This window comes from Herpailurus yagouaroundi, unplaced genomic scaffold, assembly GCF_014898765.1.
Source record: "Herpailurus yagouaroundi ecotype Mexico unplaced genomic scaffold, PumYag 29, whole genome shotgun sequence".
Classification (NCBI taxonomy): domain Eukaryota; kingdom Metazoa; phylum Chordata; class Mammalia; order Carnivora; family Felidae; genus Herpailurus; species Herpailurus yagouaroundi.
Genome location: NW_024412377.1, coordinates 66,250,682 through 66,270,803, shown reverse-complemented (window position 1 = coordinate 66,270,803; position 20,122 = coordinate 66,250,682). Strand labels below are relative to the sequence as shown.

General features: G+C 43.0%; 1 protein-coding gene and 1 long non-coding RNA gene across 11 annotated transcripts in view; one reads left to right on the top strand and one right to left on the bottom strand.

Moving 5' to 3' along the window:
• The window catches only part of LOC121011679 (uncharacterized), a 16,518-nt gene extending 6,959 nt beyond the window's left edge, over positions 1 to 9,559 (top strand). The window contains exon 3 of the long non-coding RNA XR_005781693.1: positions 9,549 to 9,559. This is a non-coding gene — a long non-coding RNA (uncharacterized LOC121011679). The remainder of the gene's footprint in view (positions 1 to 9,548) is intronic.
• Positions 1 to 19,593, bottom strand: part of NSD1 (nuclear receptor binding SET domain protein 1) — a 150,190-nt gene extending 130,597 nt beyond the window's left edge. The window contains exons 1-3 of one of the 10 annotated variants that reach the window (XM_040446197.1): positions 19,477 to 19,592; positions 17,431 to 17,544; positions 16,601 to 16,690 (exon numbers count right to left, since the gene is read on the bottom strand). In XM_040446197.1, coding sequence (XP_040302131.1) covers positions 16,601 to 16,690; positions 17,431 to 17,460 — 120 coding nt within the window. In that variant the 5' untranslated portion in view covers positions 17,461 to 17,544; positions 19,477 to 19,592. Of the gene's footprint in view, positions 1 to 16,600; positions 17,545 to 18,401; positions 18,499 to 18,677; positions 18,861 to 18,997; positions 19,092 to 19,229; positions 19,250 to 19,476 lie in introns of those variants that run through there. The other 9 variants (XM_040446217.1, XM_040446204.1, XM_040446191.1 and 6 more) reach the window with 9 other exon arrangements.
• Positions 19,594 to 20,122: the final 529 nt, after the last annotated feature.

The window sequence follows — 20,122 nt, the reverse complement described above, 5'->3', positions numbered from 1 at the left end:
AAATAAATAAATAAATAAATAAATAAATAAATAAATAAATAAATAAATAAAATAGTAGAGGTGCCTGGGTGGCTCAGTTAGTTTAAGGGTCTGACTCCTTGATTTTGGCTCAAGTCATAATCTTAGGGTCCTGAAATCAAGCCCCACATTGGGTTCCATGCTCAGCGCTGGGCCTGCTTAAGATTTTCTCTCTCCCTTGGGGCAACTAATGGCTCAGTCCATTGAGCTTCTGATTCTGTTTTGGCTCAGGTCATGATCCAAAGGTTCGTGAAATCAATCCCCAGGCAGGGCTCTGTGCGGACAGCACTGATCATGCTTGGGATTCTCTCTCCCAATCTCTCTCTCTCTCAAAATAAACATAAAAAAAAATAGGATTTTCTCTTCCCCCTTGCCCGCTCACAGGAAATTTCTCTCAAAACAAAAAAAAATAGTAGTTAATCATGGTCTATTTTGCACACTTAAGCATTTTTTTTTTTTTGAAGGGGGGAGCAAATGAGAGAAAAGGAGAAGCAGGGCTCACACTCACCTGAAGAAGGGCTCAAACTCAAGAACCATGAGATAATGACCTGAGCCAAAGTCAGATGCTTAATGACTGAGCCACCCAGGCGCCCCTTAAGCTTTCTCCTTTAATCAAAACTATTCATAGGGGTGCCTGGGTGGCTCAGTCGGTTGAGCGTGCAACTTCAGCTCAGGTTATGATCTCACGGTTCATGGGTTCAAGCCCTGGGTCAGGCTCTGTGCTGACAACTCAGAGCCTGCAGCCTGCTTCAGATTCTGTGTCTCCCGCTCTCTCTGTTCCTCCCCTGCTCGTTCTGTCTCTCAAAAATAAATAAACATTTAAAAAAATTAAAAAAAAAAAAAAAACTATTCATTTCGGGGATTCTGGGTGGCTCAGTCGGTTAAGCCTCCGACTTCAGCACAGGTCGTGACTTCACGGTTCATGAGTTCAAGCCCCACATCAGGCTCTCTGCTGTCAGTGCAGAGCCTGCTTTGGATCCTGTCTCCCTCTCTCTTTGTCCCTCCCCCACTCTCTCTCTCTCAAAAATAAACATTTAAAAAATATTTCAAGGGGCACCTGGGTGGCTCAGTCAGTTGAGTGTCCAACTTCTGCTCAGGTCATGATTTCAGTTTGGGGGCTCAAGCCCCGCATCGCAATCTATGCTGACAAGCTTGCTCAGAGCCTGCAGCCAGCTTCGGATTCTGTGTCTCCTTCTCTCTCTGCCTCTCTCTCTCTCTCAAAAATAAACAAAAGTAAAAACTTTTTCAAAAATAGGGATGCCTGGGTGGCTCAGTCGGTTGAGTATCCAACTCTTGGTTTGGGCTCAGGTCGTGACCCCCCTGTTTATAGAATCGGGCCCCATGTCAGGCTCTGTGCTGACAGCTCAAGAGGCTGCAGCCAGCTTCAGATTCTGTGTCTCCCTCCCTCTCCCTCTCTCTCTCTATCTGCCCCTCCACCACTTGTGCTCTGTCTCTCTTTAAAATAAACATTTTAGGGGCGCCTGGGTGGCGCAGTCGGTTAAGCGTCCGACTTCAGCCAGGTCACGATCTCGCGGTCCATGAGTTCGAGCCCCGCGTCAGGCTCTGGGCTGATGGCTCAGAGCCTGGAGCCTGTTTCTGATTCTGTGTCTCCCTCTCTCTCTGCCCCTCCCTCGTTCATGCTCTGTCTCTCTCTGTCCCAAAAATAAATAAACGTTGAAAAAAAAAATTAAAAAAAAATAAAATAAACATTTTAAGAAACTTAAAAAAATTTTTTTTTAAATACGGGCACCTGGGTGGTTCAGTCAGTTGAACATCCGACTCTTGGTTTTGGCTCAGATCATGATCTCAGTTTTGTGGGTTTGAGCCCCCCACAGGGCTCTGTTCTGACAGCAATGGGCCTGCTTGGGATTCCTTCTCTCTCTCTGCCCCTCCCCAATTCACACAGTCTCTCAAAAATAAATAAAACTTTAAAAAACATTATTTTAAAAATAAGTAATTTTTTTTTAATTCATTTCTTGTTGGATAGGTGTGGTAACCAGCCTCCAAGATGGTCCCCAATGATTCCCATCTCTAGGTATTCATGGTATTCAACCCATGGTTTTCCCCTCCCACATTTATCCCCTTAATTCTTCCTGCTTGGTCTCTCCTCTCTTGGATCACTCATCCTGGGGAAAACTAGTACATACTATGAGCAGCCCTATGGAAAAACTCATCTGGCAAGGAACTAAGGACTCCTACAGCCAACCAGCAACATTTTCTTAGACAGGGATCCTAGAGCCTTTAGAGGACTGCAGCACTGGCTGACGTCTTGCTTGTAATCTCATGAGACACTGAGACAGAACCACCCAACTAAGCCACTCCCAGATTCCTAACCCTCTGTGATATTAATGTTTGTTTTAGCCTGCTAAATTTGAAAGTAATTTGTTAGGCAAAATAGATAACTAATACAGAGGGAAACATTCCTTTCACAGCTTTAAGAATTTATGTTTTCAAAAAGGTATTAAAGACACTATAAAAATTGTCATCATCATGGTATTGGATATTAAAATAAAATCCATATTAAATCAGTAACTGTGACAGATAGGATTTCTTCACATTTTTATGTCTGTAAAGTTAATCAAATACAGAGAAGCACAATAAGCTTTGAATCGATAAAAGAAATCACTTCAAAACACAGATCTGGGTAAATGAAAAATCAAACTTCAGCTGTACAACTACAGAAAAGCATTCACTAAAACTGAAAAGAGATTGGGGCACCTGGGTGGCTCAGTCAGTTAAGCACCCAACTGTATTTTGGCTCAGGTCATGATCTCAAATTTTGTGAGATCTAGCCCCACATCAGGCTCCATGCTGTCAATGCAGAGCCTGCTTGGGATTCTCTCTCTCCCTCTCTCTCTGCGCCTCCTGCACTCTCATTCTCCTTCTCTCAAAATAAATAAAAAATTTAAAAGAAATGCAAAAAAAAAAAACCAAAACCAAAACTATTGAAATGGTACGATCCTTTTGGAAAGCCATAGAGAAGTACATACATCAAGATACAAAAAATTTAACCCATTACCCTGATATTCTACTACCAGCAGTTTACCCTTAGGAAATAATTCCACAAACATTATTATGAAATTATTACAAGGAAATAATTCCACAGATATTACCTATCAAGACTCTACTTACAACTCTAACATCTACTCCACCAAAGAAATTATTTCAGTGGTTTAATTAACTGCACTGTAATACTTCTGCCCACTCTACTATGTTAAAGAAGAACATCTGAAATGTAGATTTTATTACCTCTCAACAACTGCTCTGCAATTCTTTACTGATGGTGGCATAGAGGTGCTATTCCTTGATATACTTACTATAAAAACAAATTCAAGACATTGTCAGTTGAACCAAATGTAATTTGAATAAATGCCTTTAGATGTAAAATTCCAAAGACAATTAGGATGGCATTAATGTCTATTATTTTTAGTGAGTACAGAGACAACTTCTACATCACCTACTTGCACCAGGGACCCCCAACAGCTCCAATTACACTATCAAGAGAAATTTGAGATGACAAGGGGAATATACCGTTGCAATTTACAAAGACTAACCTTCAGACTCTTCCTGGTATATAAGGGGATATCATATAACCAGTAATTATTTTTAATTTAATCTAATGTGTAAATATAATTGTTCATACTCCAAAATGGATTTTATCCTTCCAGCAATCTTTAGCAGAATATTATGGTATTTTATATAAAATCACTGGAATGTGAAAAGGACTTTAGAAACCTTAATAAGTAATTTTGCCTAATAAAGCAACACTAAAATCTGTTCCAACTTATTAAGGGGAAACCACAAATGTGTATGACTTTGTTGGTTCTCTAGTAAATTATCTAAAAGTGGAAGCAATGTTTAAAATTATGGTTTGTATATAACCATTACAAAGAATGTAAAGCATCTAGAATATATAAAGAACTCTCAAAACTCAACAGTTTAAAAAAAAAATCAAACAATTCAATTAGAAAATGGGCAAAAGAGATGAACATATTTCACTAGAGGATATACAGATGGCAAATAAGCACACAAAAAGATGTTCAACATCATTAGCTATCAGGAAAATGCCAATTAAAACCATAATGAGAGATCATTATATAACTATCAAAATGGTTGAAATAAAAACAGTGACAACACAAGTGCAAATCAAAACCACAATGAGACATCACCTCACACCTGTCAGAATGGCTAAAATCAAAAAAAACACAAGAAACAAGTGTTGGCAAGTGGAGAAAAAGGAACCCTTGTGTACTGCTGGCAGGAATGCAAACTGGTACGGCCACTGTGGAAAACAGTATGGAGGTTCCTCAAAAAATTAAAAATAGTATTACCAGATGATCCAGTAGTTCCACTACTGGGTATTACCCAAAGAATAAAAAAACACTAATTCAAATATATATATATGCACCCCTATGTTTATTGCAACATTATTTGCAATAGCCAAGATATAGAAGCAACCTAAATGTTCATCAACATATGAATGAATAAAGAAAATGTGGAAGATATATATATGTATCAAACAATCCAATTAGAAATGGGCAAAACATACATACATACACATACACACACATATATACATATATAACAGACTATTACTCAGCCATAAAAAAGAATGAGATTTTGCCATTTGCAACAACATGGATGAATCTAGAGGGCATAAGGCTAAGTGAAATAAATCACAGAAAGACAAAAATATATTTTTCACTTGTGGGATTTAAGAAACAAAGAACAATTTTTTTAAAAAGACCGACAAAAAACTAGACTCTTAAATACAGAAAGCAAACTGGTGGTTACCAGAGGGCATGTAGATCTCGGGGAGGGGTGAAAAAGAGTAAGATACACTTATCTTGGGGTGCCTGGGGGGCTCAGTTGGTTGACCATCTGACTTGGTTTCAGCTCAGGCATGATCTCACAGCTTATGAGTTCAAGCCCTGTGTCGGACTCTGTGCTGACAGTATGGAGCCTGCTTGGAATTCTCATTCCCTCTCTCTTTTGCCCCTTCCCCGCCCTCTCTCTCTCTCTCTCAAATGAACTTTAAAAAAAAAAAAAAAAAAAAAGAGTACACTTATCTTGATGCACACTAATGTATAGAATTGTTGAATCATTATACTGTACACCTCACAGTAATATAACCTGTACATTCATTGTACTGGAATTTTAGAAAGAAAGAAAGAAAGAAAGAGAGAGAGAGAGAGAGAGAGAGAAAGAAAGAAAGAAAGAAAGAAAGAAAGAAAGAAAGAAAGAAAGAAAAGATTCACTCATATGAGGACTTTAAGACACAGAACATATAAACATAAGGGAAGGGAAGCAAAAGTAATATAAAAACAGGGAGGGGGACAAAACATAAGAGACTTTTAAATATGGAGAACAAACAGAGTTACTGGAGGCATTGTGGGAGAGGGGATGGGCTAAATGGGTAAGGGGCACTAAGGAATCTACTCCTGAAACCATTGTTGCAGTATATGCTAACTAATTTGGAAATAAATTAAAAAAAGAAGAGAAGAAAAAAGAAAAAAGGAAAAGAAGCCCCTGGCTGGCTCAGTTGGTACAGCATGTGACTCTTGATTTCAGGGTTCTAAGTTCAAGCCCTACAGTGGGTGTAGAGATTATCAAAAACAAAAAACAAACAAAACAAAACAAAACAAAACTTAAAAAAAAGAAAAAAATAGACCAAGAAAAGGAAAAAAATAGTGATAACATCAAATGATGGCAAAGATGCAAAGAGACTCCATCACTCATATACTGCCAGTAAGAATGTAAATGATAGAGTTGCTCTGAAAATCAGCTTGGCAGCTTCTTATAAAACTAAACATGTCACTACCATATGATTCAGCAATTGTACTTGGGCATTTATCCCAGAAAAATGAAAACTTATGTTTACACAAAAACCTATATACAAATGTTCATAACACTTTTACTTCCAATAGACAAAAATTAGAATAAGGCCAGATGTCCTTTCACAGGTGAAGGGCTGAACAAGCTGTAGAATATACACTGTGTGGAATATTACTTAGTAATAAAAAGGAATAAAATATTGATACATTCAATAAACTGAAGGAATCTCTAGGAACTTACACAATATAAGTGAAAGAACCCCAGAAGCTATATACTATATGATACCATTTATGTAACGTTTTTAAAATAACAAAATTTTACAAAGGACAGAGTAAGTAATTAGCAAAGGCTGGGGAAGGAGCTGTAAGAAAAGAAATGGATTTGATGTAAAAGGGCCAAGGGAGGGATTCTTGTGGTGTTGCAACTGTTTAGTATCTTGACCGTGGTGACACATATGTGAACCTACACCAGTGATAAAAATGTAGAGAACTTAATATACACATTATATATTCTACGTACTACTCAAAATGAATACAGGTAGATCTGGAGACATCTAGAACACATCTTCTTAGAAATACAGAATTTTCTTCTAGGAAAAAAAAAAACATGAATAACAAAAACTGGGTTCACGTGAACAAGATTGGAGGATTATATCAACATCAATATCCTGGTTGTAATATTTGATGTTTTCATAAAACATTACCATTGCAAAACCAGGCAAAATGCACAAGAGATCCCTCTGTATTATTATTTTTTTTTTTAATTTTTTTTTTCAACGTTTATTTATTTTTGCGACAGAGAGAGACAGAGCATGAACGGGGGAGGGGCAGAGAGAGAGGGAGACACAGAATCGGAAACAGGCTCCAGGCTCTGAGCCATCAGCCCAGAGCCCGATGCGGGGCTCGAACTCACGGACCGCGAGATCGTGACCTGGCTGAAGTCGGACGCTTAACCGACTGCGCCACCCAGGCGCCCCAAGAGATCCCTCTGTATTATTACTTAAAACTACATGTGAATCTACATTTATCTCAGTAAAAAATTTCAATAATAAAAATGAGAGTGGAGCTCTATCTACATGCTCATATGAAAATATGTCCTTAATATATTAACCAAGGTATTGAACACGTATACAGGCCATTTACATTTCCAAATTTTAAAAAAAGAAAAGGTTTGTATAAAAAGAAAAGTTTAATAGAACATTAAGTACATGAGGGGTGACAGAAATAGAAACTTTTACCTTCCATTTTTAAGTCTGACTTTTTTTTGCCACAAATATTTATTACCTTTCTAACTAAAAAGAATCACAGCCAGGGTGCCTGGGTGGCTCAGTTGGTTAAGCATCTGACTTTTTTTTTTAATGTTTTTATTAATTTTTGAGAGAGAGGAGAGAGAGTGTGAGCAGTGGGGGGACGGGGGGGGGGGGGAGAGAGAGAGGATCCAAGGCAGGCTCTGTGCTGACAGCAGAGAGAATCTGATATGGGGACCGAACTCACGAACTGTGAGATCATGACCTGAGCCAAAGTCAAATGCTTAACTGACTGAGCCACTCAAGCACCCTGTGTCCCACTCTTGATATCAGCTCAGGTCATGATCTCACAGTTCCTGAGTTTGAGCCCGGCATGGGGCTCTGCACTGACAGGGCGGAGCCTGCTTGGAACTCTGGTCTCTCCCGTTCTCTTTGCCCCTTCCCTGTTTGCCCTTTTAAAACAAATAAATAAACATTAAAAAAAAAAATCCTAGCCATTTCTTCAAAAGGCCACACTTGAAATTATTTTAAAAGTCTAAGGAACAATCATTCAATGAAAATCAAACCCACCACTGCAAAAGAGATGGGATCTCCTTTCAGTGGGTTCTTATGAAAACTAGGGGGTAGAGATGTAACATTTACATCCGTGACAATGACAAAAGACAACCAGCAAAACAACATAATAAAGTTATACCACTTAACAGCTGGGAGTACACAAAGATCCTGATCCCACTACACAAAGTAAATTCTCGTGATTACCAAGAAAAAATGGATAAAATTCTATTAAACAGAAATAGAAACTGTCAACAGTAGTTTATGTCTTTAACTTACCAAGTAAGGCAGAAGAGTTCAGAAGAATAAAGAAAAAAAAGCAAAAACGCAAAGACAGGCTTCTGGAAATTCACGACTAACTCTCCCAAAAGGTGTTTGGTTCTTGCATATAATAGGCATTGCTTACTGAGCACCTACTTCAGAACTAGCATCTAGTATCTTGTTGCACTCTCAAACAAACCTGTAGGTAAGGTACTAGCCCCAATTTAGAGATGAGGAACTGGGCCTCAGAGATTAAAGGGACTTCTCCAACTAAACAGGAAGAACAGTACACACTCAGACACACTCAGAGATCTGTTCAATTTAAGACCATTATGATTCGGGGTACCTGGGTTGCTCAGTAAGTTAAGTGTCCAACTCTTGATTTCGGTTCAGGTCATGATCTCGTGGTTTGAGATTGAACACCACGTCAGGCTCTGTGCTGACAGTGTGAAGCCTGCTTGGGATTCTCTCTCTCTCTCTCTCTCTCTGCACCCCCTCCCACTCACGTGCTCTCACTCTCTCAAAATAAACTCAAAAAAATAATAGTAAGACCACTATGATTTAGTATTCACAATTAAAAGACTGAAAAGTGAGGGGGCACCAGGCTGGCTCAGTCGGTGAAGCATCCAACTCTTGATCCCAGGGTCATGAGTTCAAGCCCCAAGTTGGGTGTGGAGCCCACTTTAAAAAAAAAAAATTACCTTGTTAAAAGACTGAAGGTGAGAATGTGGAGAAAAATATTAGGATATTAGGAAACTCAAGTTCAAAGACCTTAGAAATTGAGTGCATGAGGAGATAAAGTCAAAAAAATTCTGAGGTTTTAAAATTTGGTACACCGAGGAGAAGAGCTGACAGTCCATTCATCACCTTCCTATCTAAAACTTACTTCCTGGGGCACCTAGGTGGCTAAGTCGGTTAAGCCTCTGACTTTGGCTCAGGTCACGATCTCACCTCTTGTGGGTTCAAGCTCCACAATGAGCTCTGTGCTGACAGCTCAGAGCCTAGAGCCTCCTTTGGATTCTGTGTCTCCCTCTCTCTCTGCCCCTCCCTGCCTCTCAAAAACAGATAAACATTAAAAAAAATTTTTTTAGTAAAATAAAATCTACTTCCCTCCCCAAGTTGTACTGCTATAATAGCACCATCTACCCTTTCCTTTGGTAACTATATAAAGGACTACTACAAAAAAGGCATCATGCTACATACTATTAATATGCAACAATGAATCAGACCAAGAGGATAAAGACATGAGCCAGGGGAGGGTGTGAAGTAAAGCAAATCTAATCTATTAGTAAATAGTTCAGTCTGACTGAACCCAGAACACCTTGGATATAGCATATATGAGATTTGAGAAAGTCAAGAAAGGGTCCTATCAAAGAGGCACTAAATATGGGCTTTGTTTGTTAGGTAAATAGGGAAAGAAGTGAGGCACTGAAGGTAAAGCTTTAACCAGAGACCTAGAATTTCTCATTTTGGAGGTCAGAAGTAATTTTGGATAAGACAGACTGGAAAGAAAAACTATATGAAGAGTGATAAAGACCTCATAGTAGAATGGGAATTAAGAAATGAAAAAAAAAAAAAAAGACTGGAGAATCTGTGTAATTTAGAAATCGCATAATGGAGTGCATGGCTGGCTCAGTCGGAAGAGCAGCATGTGACTCTTAATCTCAGGGTCATGAGTTTGAGTCCCACGCTGGGTGGAGATTACTTAAATAAAAATTTAAAAAATAAAAATAAGGGGCGCCTGGGTGGCGCAGTCGGTTAAGCGTCCGACTTCAGCCAGGTCACGATCTTGCGGTCCGGGAGCTCGAGCCCCGCGTCAGGCTCTGGGCTGATGGCTCAGAGCCTGGAGCCTGTTTCCGATTCTGTGTCTCCCTCTCTCTCTGCCCCTCCCCCGTTCATGCTCTGTTTCTCTCTGTCCCAAAAATAAATAAACGTTGAAAAAAAAAATTTTTTTTAATAAATAAATAAATAAAAATAAAAACTTAAAAAAAAAGTCAACTCTTGGGGTGCCTTGGTAGCTCAGTCAGTTAAGCATCCAACTTCAGCTCAAGTAATGATCTCGCAGTCAGTGAGTTGAAGTCCCACGTCAGGCTCTGTGCTGATAGCTCAGAGCCTGGAGCCTGCTTCAGATTCTGTGTTTCCCTCTCTCTGCCCCTCCTCTGCTCACGCTCTTTCTCTCTCAAAAATGCATAAACATTAAAAAAATTTTTTTAAAAAGTCAACTCTATAGGATGGCATACAAGACCTATGTTTATACTTTACCTCCTGACAACCTCATTCTCCCAGATTCCTATCAAAAGAATTTCTTGGGGGGCGCCTGGGTGGCGCAGTCGGTTAAGCGTCCGACTTCAGCCAGGTCACGATCTCGCGGTCCGTGAGTTCGAGCCCCGCGTCGGGCCCTGGGCTGATGGCTCAGAGCCTGGAGCCTGTTTCCCATTCTGTGTCTCTCCTTCTCTCTGCCCCTCCCCCGTTCATGCTCTGTCTCTCTCTGTCCCAAAAATAAAAAAAAATTTAAAAAAAAAAAAAAAAAAGAATTTCTTGGCACTTCTATATCCTACTCCTTCTTACTTACTGGCATGCCTCTGTTCAATTATACATAACCTTTCTGTGAAGTTCTTCAGGATTACTCCAGACATGCCACAGTACTGTATTTATAACACCTGTTAAACTACTTACTATTCTGTATTGTCAATGTTTACACTGGTGTTCCTTAAATAGTAAAGTTCCTTAAAAACACAAAGTAGGTCTTACCTTTTAATACTAGCAGTGCCTGGCACAGAGAAAGCACTCAAATGTGGTTTGATCATAAAAATGAGGGACTCCAAAGTTTCCAGCCTTGAAATGAACAGGAGGATGATGCCGTCATTAACACAAAAGGAAATGCATGTTTGGCATAAAGGATAGGTTCAAAATTGAATATGATATAGGTAGAAGAGAAAGTTGGTTGGCGATTAGAATTTCTTGGTCTGAAGCTCAGAAGTCAGATCAAGAGCATTTTCACACAGCAGAGTAAGAATAAAGTAAATCCATGAAAGTGGATGAGACTGCAGAGAATCAAAGAGGAAGAAAAGACAGTGAGCAAAGAAGGGCTGTTTAAAGGAGTGGTGGTCAAATACTGCAAATCTAATAGGGTAAGTATTGAAGTGTCACCTGGGACTTATAAAAGAACAGTTGCAGCAGAGTAGAGGATATAGAAGCCAATCCACAGAGCTTTAAGGAGAGGTTAAAAAAGCAGTTAACTCTTGCAAGAAATTCACCATTAAAGGGGAAAGATCATTGGAAGGGTTATAGGATACAAGAAGATGCCTTTAGAATAGGAAGGTATCATCCCGTTTTTAGGCAGAAAAAAATGAAGTAGAAAAAGTAGAAAATAGACTCCAGAAGGAAAGAGGAATGAGTAACACCAGGTCCTCTAGCAGGGAGGACATGAGAGCAGAACATGAGAGGTATGGAGATAGGATCTATTTTCTTTTTAGACAGGAAAGAAGAGGGCAGAGAATTGCTGCAACGATGAGGAGAGCAGAGAGAATCTGAGGAATCATTGTCTCAGGGACCACCACAAGCCATACAAAGATCATCTGCACTCATCTCTCCTTCTTTCCTCAAATCCAGACTCTGATTTTGCCTCCAAACCAGATAGCCCAAAATGGCTGCCAATTTCCCTCCTCTGAAATAATCTTTTCGATTTACCCTCTTTCTTTCTACTAATTCTGCCCATGTTTTTTTGTTGTTGTTGGGGGTTTTTTGGTTGTTTTTTTTTTAATGTTTATTTCTGAGAGAGACAGCCCATCAGCAGGGAAGGGGCAGAGACAGAGGGAGACACAGAATCTGAAGCAGGCTCCAGGCTCTGAGCTGTCAGCCCACAGCCCAACAGGGGGCTCAAACTCACGAACCGTGAGATCATGACCTGAGCCAAAGTCAGACGCTTAACCGAATGAGCCACCCAGGTGCCCCCAAGTCTAAGTTTTAACTACTATTGCAACAGACTCTGACATCCTAAGGTTGCCTCTATTCTCCCCCAGCCAAAGTTTTTCAAACACAGATTTCATCAGATCACTTCTCAGCTAAAATCCCTTGCTGGCTCCTAGTCCTATCACTTCAACATCAAACGCCACAGTCCAAATTTTTAGGCCCTATTACCAGACTACACTTATCCTACCCAACCAATCTTCAACAAATACTTCCTGAAAATACTATGTTCACTTAATTCTCTACATGAAAAATACCCTTCTAGGAGGTACCTGGGTGGCTTAGTCAGCTAGGCATCCAGACTCCTGATTTCAGCTCAAGTCATGATCTGTTTGTGGGTTTGAGCCCCACACTGACAGCGCAGAGCCTGCTTGAGATTCTCTCACCCCTCTGTGCCCCTCCCCTCGTGTTCTCTCTCTCAAAATAAACTTAAGAAGACGAAAACAGCCTTCTAAACCCAACCAAACCCAACCCAGCCAAAGCCAATTCAAGTTCCACTTCTTCCTTGAAGCCTTGACTACTCCAGGTTTCATTCATCTCTCCACTCAACTCTTTAACCACTTAAACATCCACAGCATAGAACTCAGTACAGGTGGGTGGTTTTTGAGTACTTTGTAAATCCCCAAGATTGTATAGAATTGTTACAACGCCAAAATATCTATTTTTAAATGGCAAAAAGAAGCCTCTATTCAAACATCTTCCTATGGACAATATAGTGTCTATCTCCAACTAATAATGAACTACTATTACAGTGCCAGTCAATTACAAGGTAAAACTGCAAACAAATCTGGCAAAAAGATGCTGTTTCTTGAAATCAATGTAAATAATAAAGAAAAACCACTCTGATTACAGGTATGGAAAAGATGATCTAGGTCAACCAGTAAACAAGTGACAACTGACAACAATAATAGGACAGAAACTTCAAAAAGTGACATGATAAACATCAAAGGATTAAGATATGTTGGGGCACCTGGGTGGCTGAGCTGGTTAAGCATCCAACTCTTGGTTTTGGCTCAGGTCATGATCTCACAGTCTTTGAGTTCAAACCTGACAATGGGCTCCTCAATGACATTGTGGAGTCTGCCTCGGATTCTGTTTCTCTCCCTCTCTCTCTCTGACCCTCCGCCAATCACGCATGCACTTTCTCTCTTTAAATAAACTTAAAAACAATGTAAGTCAATGACATAACAGAGGGAAAATAAAACAAGATCAGTAAAATAGCAGTTACCACTGAGTATGCAAGCATTTCTATGATTCTCTCTTCTTTGGTATATGCTTGAAATTTTCTATTGTGGACTTTTTTTTTTTTTAAATGTTTATTTATTTTTGAGAGAGACAGACACAGAGTGTGAGCAGAGGAGGGGCAGAGAGACACAGAGACATAGAATCTGAAGCAGGCTCCAGGCTCTGAGCTGTCAGCAGAGAGCCTGATGCGGGGCTTAAACTCACAAACCACGAGATCATGACCTGAGCTAAAGTCAGATGCTTAACCGACTGAGCCACCCAGGCACCCCTATTGTGGACACTTTTAAAAGGGAACCTTACTAAAACGGATTACCTCACTATTTTACAAAAATTTAACCTCATTATAATCATGAGAGAGTGAAACAAAATAAAGTATGTCACCTCCCTCTTATACAATTTCACTGGACAATTTTTTTTTAATTTTTTAATGCTTATTATTTATTTTGAGAGAGAGAAAGAAAAAGGAGGAGGAGCAGAGACAGAGAGATTTCCAAGCAGGCTCCACGCTACCAGCACAGAGCCCCACACAGGGCTTGATCCCACAAACCTTGAGATCCATGACCTGAGGCAAGATTAAAAGTCAGCCGTTCAACTGAGCCACCCAGGTGCCCCTGGACAAAATTTTTTTTACTCTATTTGATTCTTGCCTTATTATAACAAATAGTTGCCATCACAACCAAAGTTTTGATAAAGGTTTAAAAAGTTTATTTTCATATTTCTTCATTTTAATTTTTCGATATAAAATCCTAAGTAAACTCTTTTCTCCTTATTATGAAATTTTAGTTCCCACTGTAAGTGGATTCATTTTTAGTCACCTTCTTTAGATTAAAAGTACAATATGTACATCAGACTATCCTAGAGCTAGCTAGCTACATCCTAAGAATTTTGAGTATCCCTAAATTCATGAATACCACCACAATATAAATTCTCCATAAAACATCTAAGGGAAGAGTAGAAAACAAACTGCTACAAACAGCCTAGTGAGTAAACCAGGCCCAGCCAAGAGTGTCAGAGACCTTCAGAAGTCACTACAGAAAACCAAGAGTACTGAGATAGTTCTAGGATTTCAAGGGTTTTAGTTTTGTCTCTAATAATCTCAAGTGCCTTGAAGGATGACCTGTCTTTTATGACATCTTTCACTACAGAGCTATGAAGATCCAATGAGACAATACAAGCCAAAGCACTTAATAAGTTGTAAATTATTGCCTGTTTAAACTTAGCTCTGGGACCAACTTTCCTTCAGTATTTTATCAAGTACCTACATATTATTAAGCACTATACACTGCATACATTCACTGGCAGGAATTAGAAGGTGTCAACCCAATTAAATATAAAAGCACCAAGTCAGGATTATTAACTATAATGACAATCATTATTCACATCGCTATATTCAGATAAAATAACTGAAAAGCAGAGGATAAACTGAAGAGGCTGCTTATTTATGGCAGAGGGCAAACAGTCTGCTTATAGCTAGACATACAAAATAAGACAGTATGATTTTGAATCATGTGCCTTTCTCTAACTCTATAAAGGGAATTTACAATCCTAATAACTATATTACTCTCACCAAGAGAATCTTACTCTATCAAAGTATCACATAACAAAAAATACCAACAGCATTTGCTAATGATTTTCTAAAATTTCCAGCCCTAGGCATAGAATCTAATGCAGAGTAAGTAAGTGCTCTATACTTGCTGCAATGAATCAACTGTGCAGTAATCTGTATATATTAAGTGTGTAGCCATATAGAATTATTTTTAATTACACCTTTCCCAAACTATGTTATTCAGCTAAATTTGCACTCTAACACTGACTTCACTATTTCAAATCTTCAGCTAAAAAATATCAAAGGCAAAAATCAAAGCAATACATTGCATCCACAACCTTAAACCAAAGGCCTACAATTGGTTACTCGCCTCTTCAAGCCCATAAAGTCTTTAAGCAATTTATACTTTCTGCCAGAAAAAAAAAATTTCTATTTATACACAATTTTGCTAACTCCCATTTTAGATACATAACATACTATCTATAGGCTCCAATATTTTCAATTGTTTATAATAGAGCCAATATTCCAATGACATCTCTTCGACAAGAAACAGATTTATGTGTCATTATATATATGCTTCTAGAGAAACATCTCCACTGTCAAATGCAAGATTTTATGTAAACACAAGGGCATCACTATATATGTAAAAAAATTTCCATGTGAACCCAAGAAAGAGTTTGTCTAAGCTGCCAATAGGTCACCAACACAACTTATCCACCCTAAAAAATACCAAGGACAATACAGACTCAAAGTGACTACCAAAACAAATTTTTTAAATGTGCAACTGCCAACTTAAGAAACCAAGGAGTACTAAAGCATATTTAAAACATGAATCAACAAACAAAAGCAACACACCCACATTCTCTGTGACTTTAAAGAACATCAAGGCTATATGGTAAAGTGAATGTTTAATGCACTCAAAACAGTCACCACATACAATTTTTTTTCTGATTAAATTTTTATATAGATTGCAGAGGCATGGAAGTAAGGAGATCCTCCGTGGTGACACTGCAGGTGACCATAACAATACATCTGGGGAGAAACAAAATCAGAATGAAATATTTAAAGCTGAGAAAAATTTTTTAACAACCAAGAAGTTTGATTTTAAAGGTGATGAAACTGAGGCTAAGAGAACTGAGCATTCCGCTAACTATGGACAGTCCAAGAAATTCTGTATAAGATCAAATAAAAAAGAACTTTATCATTTACCACTCGTTAACAACAATACACAGCACTACTAAATAACAACTCAAAGTAGATTTTCTTCCGTTTCTATACACTTACACATACCACAACACACAAACACTTCAAAATTAAAACCTAAGTTCAAGAGTCTACTCTGATGGTGGCAGTTACCTACAGCAATAGGATACTATACCTTCACAACAGGTAGTTCAGAAAAACTGGCCTAATTTAAATTTTGACTGATGTCCAAGAAGGTCTTCTCATCTTAGCTACTTTCAATTTGTACCCAAAATGCACTTCAATGTGAAGCAAGCATCACCCCATCAACTAAAAAAACACACCAGGCCTTACGTAAAAAAAGAACTCCAGGAAACTAACTGGTTCACCTGCACTCATGATACCAGTACGCCAAAACATTTAAAAAATAACTAAGTAAAACTAAACAAATGTATGCTCCATCTTGAAAAATGAAATCTGAACTCAATTAAAGGCCCTTAAAAGTTTTAACTCTTAGCCAGTCCTCAACTGAGAGTTAACTGGAAAAATCTGAGGGAAAAAAAAAATCATACAACAGAGATAAATTTAAAAATCAGAGTAAAATCTCCCCAAAAAGCCTATCATTAGCAATAGGCACTCAGCTGTGAACTGATAAACAACCAAAAACCAATCGGTTATGTTTCCCTTTAAGTTGCCTGTATATATACACTTATGTATATATTTAAGTTGTACCAAAAACTGCTTACAAATGGCAATTCCTGTGAAGTAGATGATGATGAAGTTCCAGGTAATTCTAGCATGTTTCCTAATGTACTGGTACTGGAATCTGGATCATCCTGAAAAGATAAATTTATTGAATTTAATTGCTCTTCTATGGTAACGTTTGTATCTCCTAGTGAAAAGGGGGCTGGGAGAAGGGCTGCTTTTTCATTGCTGCCGTCCACTTCATTTCTTTGCTTATTTTTCTGTGTTTCAGTTTGAGGAGCTAATGGCAAGAATGGCGATTTGACTGCACCATTTCTACTCTCTGATGTGCTGTCTTGTTCATTTCCCATGACCACGTCTACACCATTCTCTGATTTAGGCTCATAATTGCAGGTGGCATTGGTCTGAGTTTCCTCAAAGATCTCCTCTATACTCTCATCCTCTGTGACTGGCTGTTCTGGGTCCATTTCAGAATCTACATCTGCATCGTCCACACAAGTAAAATTCTCAAAGTGCAGAAAGCCATTCTTGATAGTCTTTGTTACTTTTACCTGGAGTTCAGGGGAGTTATTACAAGAGGGTTCCTGTTTCATAGCAAGTGCTGTTGGACCACCAGGACTCAAGGAAGTGCAAACAACTGGCGACTGAGCTCTTGAATCACTTTTTTCAGGGTCTTGAAAGGATTCTGATCCATCAGCAGACCCATTTAAATACTCTACATTGATCATGGAGGCCAAATCCTGTAGTCTCCGCAGTGGAATGTAACAAGATGGAGAATCTTGTCCATAAGCATTTTGGGATGTTCCACTGGCAGTCGATAACTGCATAGTACACCCATTAAGTGGCTCAGAAAAATTGGATTGACCATTACCGAAAGGGCTGTCCTTGTCTTCAGGGGCATCTAAATTCACTGGATTGGAAAAGGGCAGCAGACAATTTCTTCTAGGTAGTTCACAGGTCTGATCCATCCTGGGCCAGCATCAACCTGAAATCCAAAAACAGCAATTAATCTTAGTTTACAGGCCATTTGACTCTTATCTTCAAAATGGCAGCCACTTCTGAAGGCCTAGTGGCCTCAATGCCTTTCTGCTGCACTTCCATGGGCGGAAAAAGTTCCCCAGCTGACGATGGAAAAATGGCCTCGGTGAGCCTCCGCAAACTCCATCTTCCCGGAGCTGGGCAGATCTTGCCACATGCAAACAGCCCGTCCCTTTTTCCTGCACTGCAGACTGGTGGACAGTTGGGCTGAACTAACATTAAAATCCCTTTGGCAGTAGAAATTCCTAAATCTCAAACAGAAATTGTCCTCCCCATCCCCCGCTGGTGGGGGGGGGGGGTGTCCAGCGGCCGGATCTCCCAAAGGGAGAGGGCTGCAGGGTTCGAAGGGGGCTCCCGGACGCTGCACAAAAAAGGTTACCCTCCTCCTTCCTGGATCGCTCGGGCGCAGCGGTCACAATAGCGCTGCACCCTGCGCCCAGCCGGCACTGAAGCCTTTGCAGCGGCCGTGCCCAGGCCGCAAGCGAGTCTGCCTAAGCGGGTGCACCCCGAACCTCGCCTTTCAGACTGCAAGACTGCTCAGTCCACGGCTGCAGGGCCCAGAGGCCACGACGCGGCAGGGGGAGAGAAACAGAGGCAGCCGGCGAAGCCGAGTCAGGGCAGCAGCAGCTGCTACAGCTTGACAAACATGGCTGCTGCCGACGCCGCCGCCGCCTGCCCGGGCCGCGCTCCTTCCCGCAGCCGCGGTAGCACCTCCTGGCCGAGCCGATCGCACTCATCAATATTAAGCAGCAAGCAAAGTTTGCTGCAGGAGGGTAGCCGGCCCCGCGCCCACCAGCTGGCTACCTGTGGGGAGGCGGAGGCCGAGGTGCGCGCGGGAGGCCGGCGGGGCACGGGCCGCGCCGGGAGGAAGTTCTCCGCGGCCGGGCCGGCTAGGCCTGAGCCCGGCTGGTAGTGATGGAGGGGGAGGGGGCCCGCGGCAACAACGCCGCGGGCCACCAACACCGCGCCGCGCCCGGCCCTCACCCGCGCCCCTCACCTCACGGCCACCACCATCTTCCCCGCCCGGCCGCCTCCTCCCTCTTCGCGCCTGCCCGCCACCCACCCAAGCGCACTAGTTACCGTGCCCCGCGCCCCCTCCCGGGCCGGCTGGGGGGAGGGGGTGACCCTCATTACACTGGGGCGCGAGCGGAGCTGAGGGGAGAGAGCGGAGCCGCTCGCTGCACCCCCCCTCCCCCCCGCGTCTCTCTTCAGGGGAGAAGGCAGCGAGCGCGACCTGCCCCGGCCTATTCCGCCGCCGCCTCCTCCTCCTCACACCCCCACCGCGCGCGCCCCCGCGGCGGCGCGTGCGACCCAGCGCCTCGCGCCGGCCCGCGTGCGGCTGGGGCACCGAGTGCGCGCGCACCCCTTCCCCCCACCGCGCGCGCGCTCCCTCTCCTCACTCTTCGGGGTTCAGGGCGGGTGAAGTCGGGCTCGCGAGCGCGCCGCCCAATCAGCGGAGCCGCCGCTGCCGCCCCCTCCCCTCCCCTTGCGCGCCCGCTCGCGGCCCGGGCCTACGGGCCGGCCCGGCAGCCCGGGCGGGGCCTGAGGCAGGCTCCCCAGGGGCCTCGCGCGCCTCCCCGGAGTGTCTGGGCCTGCGGGCGTCGTGGGTGGCACTCAGATCCCCTCACCTACCTCAGGGCGCTACGCTGGCCCCGGGCTGCACACGGCTCCTGAACCCTACCCGTCTCGAGCCCCATCCCCGGCGGCACCTGGCCCGGCTGAGGCCTGTCCGACCGCCCAGCCAGCCCCGTTCGGGCCCGCGTCAGTCCCAGCCTCCATCTTAGGTTACAGCCCGGCTCCCCATCCACTGGGCACCTGCCCTCAGCTCGCTCGGCTCGGCCCGAGGCCAAGGCAACCCCCCTCCTACCGCGGGGCTCACCTGGGGGCTTGGGCTGGGGTCTTCGAAGCCTCAGGCCCCGAGCAGGCGTGGCCGCAGGTGAACCCCCTGCCCAGCCGCACCCCAAACCCACACCACCACCACCACAGACCAAGCTGAGCAGGAAACAAAATGGAGGCAGCAGCTCGGGTCTGCCTCCCAGAGCCAAGCTTGTGCAGCCCCAGGGCTCCCTCCTGCCGCAGGCCCGACGCCCGCGAAGCAGGGGGCTGGCTCGTTCCGGGGAAAACAGGCAGCCGCCCTAGAGCAGCGCAGTCAGGCTGGGGACTCGGCCCTGCGGTCCCCACAGCCCCTCACCCACCACCCCTTCCCTTCCCCCTCCTCCCTATTTCTCTCCCTCCCCCTGCCCGGCCTTGCGGGGTGAGCGGCGATCGGGAGCCGGGTCGGGTCGGGTTACCCGCCCGGGCACTGCCTGCCCGGCCGTGGCCTCGGCCGGGGGATGAGGCCAGGCGACCCCCGCGCCGAGCCCACCCCCCGCACCGGAGCCGGGTAGCAGCCTGACTGCGCGCCCGCACCTCGGCCTGCCGCCGTGCGGCCCCCGCCCAGTGAGGCCGTGTCCCCAGCCCGGGCACCACCGGGACGAAGCTCCCTCACCACCCCCGAGCCCAGGGGTCCTCGCTGCCTCGGGCGG